The sequence below is a fragment of the Equus caballus genome, chromosome 7 (genome assembly GCF_041296265.1).
Source record: "Equus caballus isolate H_3958 breed thoroughbred chromosome 7, TB-T2T, whole genome shotgun sequence".
Classification (NCBI taxonomy): Eukaryota; Metazoa; Chordata; class Mammalia; order Perissodactyla; family Equidae; genus Equus; species Equus caballus.
Window position 1 is genome coordinate 76,384,037 of NC_091690.1, and position 12,875 is coordinate 76,396,911.

At 39.4% G+C, this 12,875-nt stretch overlaps 2 protein-coding genes across 2 annotated transcripts; both read right to left on the reverse strand.

Annotated features, from left to right (window-relative positions):
- Nucleotides 1-3,445: 3,445 nt before the first annotated feature.
- Nucleotides 3,446-4,909, reverse strand: LOC100054161 (hemoglobin subunit beta-like). Its single transcript, XM_001504190.2, has 3 exons — nucleotides 4,806-4,909; nucleotides 4,468-4,690; nucleotides 3,446-3,682 (listed from the first exon to the last, which is right to left on the reverse strand). The coding sequence occupies exons 1-3, from the start codon at nucleotides 4,907-4,909 to the stop codon at nucleotides 3,554-3,556; spliced, it is 456 nt and encodes a 151-aa protein (XP_001504240.1). The 3' UTR covers nucleotides 3,446-3,553.
- Nucleotides 4,910-8,336: 3,427 nt separating this feature from the next.
- LOC100068895 (hemoglobin subunit epsilon-4) lies at nucleotides 8,337-9,914 on the reverse strand. Its single transcript, XM_001504191.4, has 3 exons — nucleotides 9,778-9,914; nucleotides 9,442-9,664; nucleotides 8,337-8,546 (listed from the first exon to the last, which is right to left on the reverse strand). The coding sequence occupies exons 1-3, from the start codon at nucleotides 9,867-9,869 to the stop codon at nucleotides 8,418-8,420; spliced, it is 444 nt and encodes a 147-aa protein (XP_001504241.1). The 5' UTR covers nucleotides 9,870-9,914; the 3' UTR covers nucleotides 8,337-8,417.
- Between the last annotated feature and the right edge of the window lie 2,961 nt (nucleotides 9,915-12,875).

Consider the following 12,875-nt stretch of genomic DNA (forward strand, 5'->3'; position numbering starts at 1 on the left):
CCGCAAGGACAAAGCTGTAAGCTGTAATAAGACATGAAAAGCTCAGACATACCAGATAAAATAAGGAAGAATGAATAATGATAAATGTGGTCATGTTCAGAGCCTTAGGCTCAAACGCAGGTCAGCATTCAAAGGTTCTGGAAAGCTTCTTAGGCCCACTGCCATCTTCATCATTGTGAGGTTACTTCCACCCTGTGAAAGGTACCAGGATGTCTGTTCTGCTTTGATTCGAGCCCCTCTGAACATTCAACACACACACACACATACATACACACAACACCCTACAAGTCTGCAAGAGAGAGACAGAAGTTTTCTTTTTTCCTTTGTTCCAGTCTGTTTACTTTACCTAATTTCTAATGTTCTATACCAGGATGGGCCTGGTCTGAGTATAATTAAGAGGGTGAGCATTAATTTCCTTCAAGAGAGTCATGACATTCATCCAGAGGGGTGTGGTTTTGTCATTTGTTTCAAAAATTGCACTCAAATAGGACACCCTTGAACATGCTGTAGTGTTCAATGCTAAATTCCTTAAGTAGATCATTTCAACAATTTAATTTATATCTTCCTGTGTTGAGCTCAGTTATTTTTTCTTTTTTAGGAAATGCTGTTTTTTTTTTTTTTCCTGCTTTATCTCCCCAACCCCGCCCCCATACATAGTTGTATATCTTAGTTTCAGGTCCTTCTAGTTGTGGGATGTGGGACGCCACCTCAATGTGACCTGACGAGCCGTGCCACGTCCGCGCCCAGGATCCGAATCCTGGGCCACCACAGCAGAGCGTGCGAACTTAACCACTAGGCCATGGAGCCGGCCCCGAGCTCAGTTATTTTTTACTCTTCTCTCCCAGATGCACAATCTCTTGGTTCCTTCAGTTTAACATCCTTTCAAAATTAAAATATCATTAAATTGAATTAATAAAATTAAATAAAATAAACATGCTCCAGAAAGAGTAAAACTTATAGAGAAAAGTACATACACACAAAATAGTTTAACAATAGGATACTTACTCACTTTTAAAAAAGTCATATTTCTTTCTAAAAAGCAATGAAGTTAGTATAGCCATAACTTTGACAAGTATATTCTAACTCTTACAGAACAACTCCCACATTAATATTTCCTCCATTCAGCTCAGATTTTCACTCATAATTAGCTTTTGTGTACCTCACTAAGTGGGCCATGGTGCTGATTTATGGAGAGTAAAGCAGCAGTCTTTTCCAAGTTAAATTTGAAACCGTACATCTTTACAGGCAGAATCTTGGCTTCAGTTTAGACACCCTTTACAAATGTGTAAGGTATTAATTCGTAAAGCCAAATCTCCAGGGCACTGCTCTGAGGCTCCAGAGATGGATAATCTAGAATATCATGCTAAATTCCCTTGATATTAAATTAAATTAAATTATTTTAAAATGATTATGGAAGCTTACCCACAATTCTTTTGTTCATTTTATTTCTCTCTTCTTCTCTCTTCCCTTCCCCTTTCCTCTCCTCCCCTCTCTCTCTCTCTCTGCCTCCTTTCCCTTCCCATCTTTCTCTCTTTCACACACATACACCATCTTCATTCAAACGTACTGAACACAGTCTATAAAGCAACATGATAGGGAAGAAATTGAAATAACCATTGGGTAAATTATCAAGTAAAATTAAAATCAAGTCTTAAGGCATTAATTCCATTCCTAGACTTTTACAGAAGCTCTACTCTAACAAAGAATGAGAATATAACAACAAGCTGCCAAGTCTCTTTCCACCCCATGACCTCCTCACTCCCAGTGTGGAGACAGCAGTGCCTGGTATGCAGTAATTGTTTGGGCTTGATGCACGTCCCATCCAGGTGACGTTCTCTTGAGTTCTCCAGTATTGGGATTTTTAGGGCCAATTTCTTCTCTAGAATCACTGGCCAGCTCTAGAGGTGAAGGAACAAAAGAGAGTACATTGAGTCTTCATATATTTTTATTCTTCTCGTAACTATTTAGAAGGAAGAAGCTTAGTTTATTTCCCCCTTTCCAGTTTATGAAACCCACAATCTCTCTTACCCTCTTTCAAATTTTCTGAAAGTCTCTTCTTCTCCTATTATCTGATTCTTAGGAGGACTTTTCTGTAGTCAGGAGTGTAAATGTAATCTTCCTAAAATTTCTCTAAGGTGACTTTGCTTCTAAGTTGTGAGACTATGGTTCTTAAAGATCTTGTTCACATATAAAGACTTCTCAGTTCTTGGTACAATGACCTACAGAGAAAAAAAAATGAATATAAAAAAGCATCTGCCCTAAGGCAATTCAACACCTAGTGGTGAAACAGTAAACTCTAATGTGTTGTCTACACCCTGGTAGAACAGGCAAGTTATTATGGAAGTGCATGTATACAGAACAAAGTAGCAGGTCCTGCTTCAGGTAGTCAAGTAAGTCTAAAATTAATCAACAGGAACATGATATAGATTTAAAGAAATGCATACAAATTAGAAGGTTCTAGAAATCCTTCTAATTTTACTTATGACAAAAATAATTCTCAAAGATGTTTTACTACCTACCATCCGAAAGCAAATGATTGATCAGTGCTTTACTTTCCTGCATGATTCTTTGTTGTATATTGTAGCATTAACACCAAAGGAACTTTATGCAATCGACTATTGTTGAGACTGTCCTCTAGTCCCAGGAGTTCTAAGACAAGGAAGAATCACTCATTCATTCACTGACTATTTCATTTAATAAATATTTATTTACTGCCTATGGGAAAACTTTACAATGCTCAGTAGTCATGTAGGATAGTATAAAATAGGCAAAAATGTTTATACAGCATGAGTGTGACAGATAAAGAAATGTGAAAAATGGGTAGAGGAGGAGAGTTTGGAAAGATTTCATTGGGCAATATTGGCAATATTGGAAAGTTCTTTGAGGCCAAAGTCAAAAGAGGTCACAAGTGATATGGGAGCACTGAACTGTGCCTGAAATGGGAGAGGGTCAGCAATTAATTTGGGAGATGTTTTGGGGCAAGTGAGAAAGGGAGGTTATTTCTTAAAGCAGGAACACTTGATGGAGTGTAGTATTCCGGGCTACAATACGCAGGCCAGGGAAGCATGAAAAAGGAAACACAACAGTGTCTTGAGCAATCATAATATCTCTAATTAAGAACGCTATTTTTTGAGTAGTTGTTGGAAATGGATCAGAGAATTCACTCAAAAACTACATCCTAGTTTTGTGGTCTCCCATAGAGCCCCTGTAATACTGGTATCCTCTCTATATTTCCAACCTTCTTAACAATTCCTATGTTTTGGTGGTAGAAGTATTGTGACTGTGTGTCATCCCCTTCCTTTTCTCATTTCCCTTGACACCTTGGTATAAGACACAAAAACTTCCTATCTGTAGATCCTGAGGGACTTTCCCATACCCCCTGAGAAAAAAAAATAATAATTAATTAATGAATTAAATGAATCAGGAATTTGAGATGAAAGTTCTTTATTAGGCAGAAGCCATACCCTTGAGGGAGGGCATTATTTCCCTAAATCCAGAAAATACACTAGGGAAATAGGGTCTTCCTGTGGTCACCAGGAAGCAGATCAGGATCTCAGTGGTACTCGTGAGCCAGGGCATGGGCCCCACCAGACACTGCCTTCTGATAGGAAGCCTGCAACTCAGGGGTGAATTCCTTGCCAAAGTGGTAAGCCAGCACAACATCCAGCACGTTCCCCAGGAGCTGTGGGGGAGAGGTAGATAGACATATACACATGATTAACAGAGAAATCAAGCTTGGTTTCTGAGAAACTGAACCAAGGATCATTTTCTTCTGCCCACGCTCAGCCCAAACTGATCCTCAGACTGTCCCCAAGAGCATAAAGGAGTAAACATATATGTATGTATTCCATATAGATAGATAGATGATAGATCGATGGATAATTAGATATACACATAACATATTTATATATTATATATGCTAATTAATGGATTAATTAGTGTGAGGATGGGCTGTCTTTTAGCAACAACTGCTGCCCCATTTCCCTACTTTTGGTATTTCATCCACTTTCCTTTCCATTGAATCTTGACTCTATAATTTTCCAATTATCCTTCAATTTTGAAGTGACCTATAACCCTAGAACAACATCTTGTGGCTTTCTTCTTTGAGGAGCCTTTCCAATCCCCATATGGAGACACAGAAGGGTTTTTCCAAGCATAGAAGTAGCAGATGAGAGCTGGTATGCATACATTCGGTACTGAGTAAGGAAAAGGAAGTTAGGGGTAAAAAAGAGAGAGAGGTAAAAGAAAAGACGTTAAAGAAAGAGCTTGATAAAAACAAGGAAGGTTGTGAGAAGGGAAATGATATGGAATATTGAAAAAATATATAAAACTGCATAAATTTTGAAAAGCATCAAATGGTGACATACACAAAAGTAAAAAGGAATGTGGAGTAAGAAAATGTAGGTAAAATAACCAGCAAAAGACTAGAAAGTGAGTAGAAAAATGGAGAACATCTCCTAGATTCACGATGAAGTTCTCAGGATCCAAGTGCAGCTTGTCACAGTGCAACTCACTCAGCTGAGCAAAGGTGTCCTTGAGGTTGTCAAGATGATGCACGCCCTCACCAAAGGAGTGTAGCACCTTCTTACCATGGGCCTTCACCCTGGGGTTGCCTGTAACAGCAGCAGAAGTGGTCAGATGCCCAAAGGAGTCAAAGAACCTCTGAGTCCATGGATAGACAATCAGCAGCCTAAGAGGTGAGAACAGCACAAGAGACAGAGGGAGTCAGTGCCTGTAAGAAACCCAGGGGACTGCTTTATCTCTACATGCCCAGCTTCTACTACTCTCCATAAGTTGCTTATAACCTGGATACCACCCTGCCCAGGGCTTCACCACCAATTTCTTCCTCGTTCACCTTGCCCCACAGGGCCAGGATGGCTGTCTTCTCCTCACCACTCAGTTGCACCATGGTGTCTGGTTTTGTGGTTGCTGGAGAACATGGTTGCATCAGAAGCAAATGTAGGCAGTCACTGACGCTGTTGTTCCTTTTATGCCCACCCCTGGCTTCTGTCCTCCCTTCTCTGGGGAGTATATTATCCAAGGAAATAACAGAAATTCATTGATTTGTGAGAATATAAGATACATCCTCTTTCCTTAGTTGCCTTCAGCTGGTCCTGAGATTGGCTGTTCTAGATCTCATGTGTCTTGACTCAGAAACTCTGCTTTCACTCTACTTGTCTCTTGATCTCATTTCCTTTAGGAGTTCCTTCTATAAATATGCTCCTACTCTCATTTATGCATAGATGTTTTAGTCTGATATAGTGGAATGTACCTTAGAGTTTAACTTATCCAATTCTTTCACTTTATAGTTAAGAAAACTAAGACCTAGAAAGCAGAAATTTTATCAAGTTGGTTTTATATGGAGCTTCTCTTTGCCTCTAAAGGTATTTATAAATGGTTGGAATAGATAAATATTTTCACATAGTTTTAACTTTCTTCTTCTTTGGGTAAATATTTCTGGTCATAAAATTCCTTTTCTCCCTTCCTTCATTGAAATAACTGTTCACTAAAAGAATGAAAAATAATTAGTATTGTCTCTTTATCAGCTACTAAAATAGTTTTGGGGAACATGGATTATAATGGGAATAATTCAACGAGAGATATAGAAAAATATCTGATACCTATAACATAATCGTTTAAAACTATGACGTGACTAAATAACGAATGAGGTGGAATTACAAGGAAGATTTACATTACTCAGCCAGATTAAGTCTGACAGGGTTTCTGGGAAAAAGCAAGAGCAGAAATTTCCACAGCTATGTCCTCTGGAAAAAAGTGAAGTTACATCCTGGAAAGAAGATTCAAAAGGAATTTCACTCTTTTCTCAATACAAAATAGTGCTAAAATGACATACACATGTAACCCACAAGCATAGCTAGAAGGAAGAAAGGAAGGAAAGGAGGGAGAGAGAGAGGGAGGAAGGGATTGACAGAAGGGGAGAGAATGGAATGGAAGGGAAGGAAGAGGGAAAAGAATATAAAGAAGAGGAGAGGAGAGATTGACAACTCCAAAATTTGACAAGGATATAGATCAGCAAAACTCTCATACTCTGCTGGTGAGAGTATAAAATAGCATAATTGCTTTGGCAAATATTTGTTGGTATCTACTAAAGCAGATTATATGAAAAACCTACGAGCTAGCAGTTATACTTCTGGATATAAAGAAAGGCATACTTGTGTGTGTGCAAAGATGCACAGAGGAATGCTTGAAACATCAATATGCATACGAATCACGAACTTGTAGCAACTTAACAGTTCCTCATTTAGTGGAATAGGTAAATTATGGTAAAGTAAAAGAATTAAATACAACAAAGTAAGGAAAAGAATAAATTACTGCTTTACATACAGCAATACAGATGAATTGTACAATGTAATGTTGTTTAAAAGCAACCAGAGACAATAATTCAAGCTACATGATTCATATATAGAAAGATGGACAGTGTGACTAAGATTCAGGTCACAAGGAGAGTGTTATATGTAGGAAGCTTATTATTCTTTAACCTGAGAGCCAAGAAAAACTATCAAAAAATTCAAGGAAGGTAGTGGCATGATTTAATTTGTATTTTTCAAAAATTATTCTGACTTCAGTGTATAAATGAACTTTAGAGCAGACATAAGAGAGACAAATAGAATGACATTGGAGTAGGGCAGCAGTAAAAACACCATATCTCTTTTCTGGCTTGAGCACTGGGTGATGTGTAGTCACTGAGATGGGGAACACAGGAAGAGGGCCAAGTTAGGAAAAGAACAGGAGTTTAGTGTTGGACATGTTGTATTTGATGCACTCTTGGGCAATCCAAAATGGGATATTAAGCAAAAATTTAGATACATGGATCAGGAACTCAGAAAGAATAGAATCAGGTCAAGAATACACAGTGTATCAGAGCACAGAGGAACAGATCCTAGTGCATTGCATAAACCACGACCTCGACCTTTTCAAGAATGACAGACAACACACTTTACAAATATCTCCTTGAAACCTTGAAACATTTGTGAGATAGGAATCATTATCCCATTTTACAAGGGAGAAAATTAATTGTGAAAAACATTAACTAAACTTTTCAAAGGGATGGGGCTGTAATTTGATCTTTATCTGTTAATCCCAAAGCCCTGGCCTTTTGCTTCTATCCCAGGGACTTAGGTACAAGAATTTGAAGTGATTACCACAAAAGTGGCTGTGCTCCTTGCCTGCTTCAAACAAGAGACCTGTAGGCCTGTTCTATTCTGTTGATAGATTTCCAACTTTTTACTCACCAGACAAGGAAGCTGGCTATCATCTGTGACTTCTCTACTCTCTGCTTCACTATGTTATAAGTCCTAAAGAATCTTTGTCTCAATGGTTCCTTGCTTAATTTATTCTTAGTTTCATTGCTCCTGACAAGTTCAGTTCTTTGCCCATCACTTCACTACAATCGTGGCAAACCTCCATGGCTATATCCAAGTTAGACCCTGTCTTGTCAGTTCTATAGCCACAATTTCCCTAAAATTCCCTGTTCATTATGTTCATTATGTCTCTCAAGAAATTCACTGGTTCTTTTTGTTGTAACAATATCTTGTTTTCCTGCTTTTTCTGGTCTCTTTAGAAGATTCTCTAGTTTTATACCACCCCACTGCTCTTAAAGGGCAAATTTCTCTTTTGTTCCTTTCACTTGGCATACTGATTCCTGAATTTGTCATTTTCCCACATAAACGGCACTTTATCTCCAAAGTCTTAATGTAATTAGAAATATGCTCCATGCCGCAGAGCTAGCCGGTGAAGTACAGATTCAAACCAAGGCAGTCAGTTTCTTTGCCTTAGGGAGGGCGCTTCCATTAATACCATTGAAGACGTGAGAGAAAAGTTTAGAGCATGACCTTGGACTGGGTCTCTGGGTCATCTTTATTGCATTATAGCTGATAAAAATATGTTTCTTATATTAAATAGAAGTGAACTATAACCCAAAAAAGAGCTCTATTCTGAGTTTATAGAAATAACAGCTTATCCAGGTCCCATACTCTGACTCCTACCATGCCCCTATTCAGTATCAATAGTCTTCTTGTATGTCTCAAGAGTACCTCCATTCCCTCCCTTTTTCTAGAGACATTGTCCACCTGAAGATCTACTCTCTCTTCCAAGGAGTAACTACTTTATGGAAGCCACTCTTATATTACAGAATCTTGCAAGAGTCTCTTCTCTACTCACCCCAAACTCCCAATCCCTGATACTCCTATTCCAATCTGAGTGCTTTCTTTTAGCTCAATCAATATAAAGGAAAAGACAGAGAAGACAAGGCTAGTTCTTATAGAACAAATTTTTTACTTTATTTGTATCATATAGAAGTTAAGTCTGGAGGCAAGGCACTGTCCCCCAGCCTTCAGGAGATGGACTCTTGGAACACTGGGCCCTCCAGTAGGCACCAAGAAAGTTGGACAGGCAACTCAGTGATACTTGTGGGCCAGAGCATTAGCCACACCCATGGTCAGCTTCTCCCAGGCAGCCTGCATCTGTGGGGTAAATTCATTGCTGAAGTGTATTGCCAAGACAATCGGTATCATGTTGCCTAGCAGCTGGGGAAAGAGTAGGGATAAAAAAGAAAACAGCACATGGTGAAAAGAAGGCCTCAAACTGACCTTGCAGCAAAAAGATATGACACTTATTTCCTTCCTAATAAGAGTTTGAACAACTTCAGGGTCATGCTCCCACAAAAGAGCTCCATTATGCCTTGTCATTGGTTTCTATATGACTCTCAGCCCTGTGCCTCCCATTGTGTTCTCCCCTTCTCTCATTTGTCCTGTCAACTCATGACCCCAGAACATTGCTATGTATTTCTTCTCTCCTTTGGAGACCCTTTTTCTTTTTTAAAAGTAGGATTATAGTACTACAAGGAGCCTTAATATATGTAGTCTAAGTACCCAGATGTTACATACATTCAAATTGTTTGGACAGTCGTATGACAAAGAATCCTGTGACGTGTACACAAGAACATTTAATCACTGCTAAGGGGCGGGGTTTGGGGGAGCCACAGGCATCCATTGAAAAAATTGCTCTTACTTTGCCCTGCTTAATTCTGGTTTTAAACTCAGGAACTGTGCAGAAATATATTCATTAATTCTTATGGAAAATTTCAATTTCCAAAGGCAAGGTGTCCTTCTCCCTGGCTCAATTTGTATTCTCGAAGCCAAAAATATTTAGCTCAATTTCAGCTAATGCTCTTCACAACATGTATCCTTTTAGAAATATCTGAAAGCCAGTGGCCTGCACTGGTCAAAGTAATGACTCTACATGGGCTTACCTACCGTGATCTTTGGAACAACCTAAATAGCCAAATCAAGTCCTTCTCTAAAATGTTACCTCCCCAAAATACCTGTATAGGACAAGACTTAAGTGTCTATGTCTCCAAAGATATCCAAAGCAAAAGTATCTATAATGAAAGAACAAAGCACAAGCTGGCCCAGAACTTACCCTGAAGTTCTCAGGATCCACATGAAGCTTGTCACAGTGCAGCTCACTCAGCTGAGCAAAGGTGCCCTTGAGGTCATCCATGTGCTTAATAGCATTTCCAAAGGAGATCAGCACTTTCCTGCCATGAGCCTTGACCCTGGGGTTGCCCATTATTGCAGAATCAGAGGATAAGTTGCCAAAATTGTCAAAGAACCTCTGGGTCCAAGGGTAGACAATTAGGAGCCTATGAGATAATCATAGTCACAGACCAGACAGGAAGTCAGCATATGTAAGAAACCTGACCAATCCCTCTTTCAGGAACACTTTTTTCCCCCTGCCCAGGCCTCCAGTGCCTACCTTCCCAGGATCTCGCCTCCGGCTGCCTCCACATCCACTTTGGCCCACAAGCTAGCAATAGCAGTCTTCTCCTCTGCAGTAAAATGCACCATGGTGTCTGGGAGCTTTCTGGTGATCACAGATGAGCCAGAAACAAGTCTGTGCTGCCTCTTCTTTCTGTGCTCTTTTATTCCTCTTCTCTGGCCAGAAAGTCCTCTCTTCTCCAAATGAAATAAGACTATTGGTCAAGGTTGGGTTGTCACCAGCAGGGGTGGGGTCTTGACAAGGGAGGGTCAGCAAGATGGACATTTGTGTCTCTGATAGGAATGGATATCTTTATCAGGGGGATTCTGCTGTCCTCTCCCTTACCATCTATTATGCAATTCGTCTCTCAACCTCCCCACCACAGCTACCCGTGAAGTGACCTGTACGTTGACCATGAGACATAACTAGAATTAGAAGAGGTAAGAATTATAAATCTATTGGGCATTGTGTCAGGTGCTTACACGACATCATTTTGTTGTTCACCTGGGTATAGAAGAAGCCACAGCTCTTCTTTGCTACCAATTTTTCTAAAGTTCAGATTGGGCTCATGATTTTATAGTTCTTGTAAATGGAAAAAAAGACCTCAATCTAGCATCAGTTTGGAAACAATATAGGTAAGAAATGAGTAATTTAGAGAAGAATTGAGCATTGCTTCATTATTGTTGGGTTCTGTTGATAATACATGCACATGTCTAATCAAATTATTTTCATTCTGACTATATGGACAAGAGTCTCTGGCCAATATCAAGTATCTACTCATTTGTGTCAAAGAATACACAATTAAGTATTGGGGAAAATAGCCATTCTTGGGTTCAATGAAGAGTATGCTGGAAGCACACTCCTTGCTATGTTCAATTTTTCCTCAGGTCTAATCAGACAATCTTCACTAACAGTATTCCACACACTATTGCTGCTGTGACCTAAGTCACTTTAGTCTCAGGCATTTCAAACAAGCATGTACAGGACTAGACAGCACACACTTCCAATGGGAGAGGGAATGGTTTCTTTTATATTTTTCTCTCAGAGTGTATTGTTCCTGCATTTTGAGCTCCAGGAAGCTGTTTTCTTTCTTTCTCCCAGATATCCATTTTCAAAACAAAGGTATATATAGAGTTTAACAAATAATCCCCATGTATATTTACAGAGGAACTCTAAAATTTAAAGAGTTCAATCCAATATTATAGAGCTGAATTTCTGTTATTAGAAAAGAAATCCTTTCTGTCCATTTGATATAATGAGAGAATTTTATGTATTCAGCTTGGAAAAGACTTAAATGTAAGACTCAGATAAGAATTGTGAATCTGCTGGAAGCTAGTTTATCATGACAGACTCAATTATCTGTGAACTCTCAGTCCCAAACTTGGTTGATGTGAGCACTTTGGTACAGAAATATAAAGACAAGAGTTTGAATCAGTCCCAAAAGGATTTGCTTCAAGAGAAGAGGTCAACGAAATAAAAGAAAGGAGAGGAAACTGAGCACAGATAGGAATCCCAGTTACACTCAGTTGTGGTGCTGGCCTGAGGGGATGGCTCAGGGCTCATGCTCTCCAATGGCCCTAATGCACACATTCAACAGGGTGTGAGCACACTGCAATCTCTCTGACTCAGGGACATTTGCAACTCTGAATGTTGGTGAATAGCCCCCCATCTTTCCAGCAAACCAGAGAGTGATTCTGGCAGCTACCTCTAATGCCGGCTTTTCTCTCACCCTCTGTAGACAATCATTTCCCAAGACTTTTTGATTCTTTCTTGCTCATGGCTGTTCCACACTTCCAATTTATTTCCATGCACACTCCTCCCACTGGCATCTGGATGATTATCACATCAATGCTAGATCATCATAACAGATATCTAACAGTTTTCCATTAATTCATCACATATTGAAAAGATATGTTTATTGAGGCCACTCATGCCATGCATTGTTTTAAACGCTGGGCATCTTGGATGAACAAAACAGCCTATCTAGTCTCATGATACTCACATTCTGGTGGAAAAAGGAGACCAACACCAATAATTAAAAAATTAATGAATAAGAATTTCAGATGGTGTCATATGACAGGAAGAAAATGCATCTGATGATATGGTAGCAAGTGACTACAGAAAAATAATATAAAGAGAGATATCCTGAAGAAAGTTACATTTGAAGTGGGACCTTAATAACAAGATGGAGCCAGGCATAAGTAGTTTGTAGAAACAAGTTCCTAGAAGTAGGAAAGACTAGTGCAAAACTCTGACTCTGCAGAGAAAGGAAAAAGAGACAAAAAATAAACTTGGAATTTCGTTTAGAGAAAGGCATTACAAGGTTGGAGAAAATATGTTAAGAGAATAGGAGGAAGCAGAGTTGGAGAGATGGGCCCAGTTCTTATTTGGGTACATGAGAGTAGAGTGAGTGTTTTATTCTAAGGCATGAGAAACCAGCAGGGATTTGTACACCTCACATTAGCATGATCGCTAATCTGCTCAGCACCACAGCCAGGCTAATCTTCCTTACTTTCCTTTCCATCACATTACACTCTTGCCTATAAACCAGTATGAACTTCCAGTCATACAGAAACTCTTATGATCTCTTCTCCCCAGCTACTCAATGCAATTTCTTTCCTTCTCCTTTTGATCTCACAGTGCTACTCCGTTGCTCTGGGCTGGCTTCTGAGCCTCTTCTGGTTCAGTTTACAATGATCTCTCTTCCTTGAAATGCCGTAGCTAATCTGCACACTTAGGCATTGTCTCTCTCGACTGTGTGCAATTATTTAAACATTCCTAGGCAGCTCTCATTGTTTAAACCATAAAGCTCTTTAATAAAGTCCAGAATCAGTTCTTCAGAGCTGACTTTGAAAGGAGCTATCCCTTGCTCTGACCTCCAAACCCTCCTGTTCTTAATCTATCCTCACAAGGGCTTGTGACAAACCAGCTGCTTTTAGAAGATGTATTCTTATAAGTAGAATGGAATTACAATCCCTACCTGGACCTTACTTCTTAAGATATGGGTTGATTTCCCTCTGTAGAATCCCTATATTGGTACTCTACCTCCATCCGAATCCTTTGCCTTCACTGAAGCCTTCACTCAGGCCCACATA

Coding starts and splice junctions, on each gene's coding strand:
- LOC100054161 (XM_001504190.2), bottom strand. CDS start 4,909: ATGGTGCAACTGAGTGGTGAGGAGAAGACAGCCATCCTGGCCCTGTGG. Junction 4,691..4,805: donor CTGGGCAGGGTGGTATCCAG/GTTATAAGCAAC, acceptor CTCACCTCTTAG/GCTGCTGATTGTCTATCCAT. Junction 3,683..4,467: donor TGGATCCTGAGAACTTCATC/GTGAATCTAGGA, acceptor TCTCCCCCACAG/CTCCTGGGGAACGTGCTGGA.
- LOC100068895 (XM_001504191.4), bottom strand. CDS start 9,869: ATGGTGCATTTTACTGCAGAGGAGAAGACTGCTATTGCTAGCTTGTGG. Junction 9,665..9,777: donor GGAGGCGAGATCCTGGGAAG/GTAGGCACTGGA, acceptor ATTATCTCATAG/GCTCCTAATTGTCTACCCTT. Junction 8,547..9,441: donor TGGATCCTGAGAACTTCAGG/GTAAGTTCTGGG, acceptor CTCTTTCCCCAG/CTGCTAGGCAACATGATACC.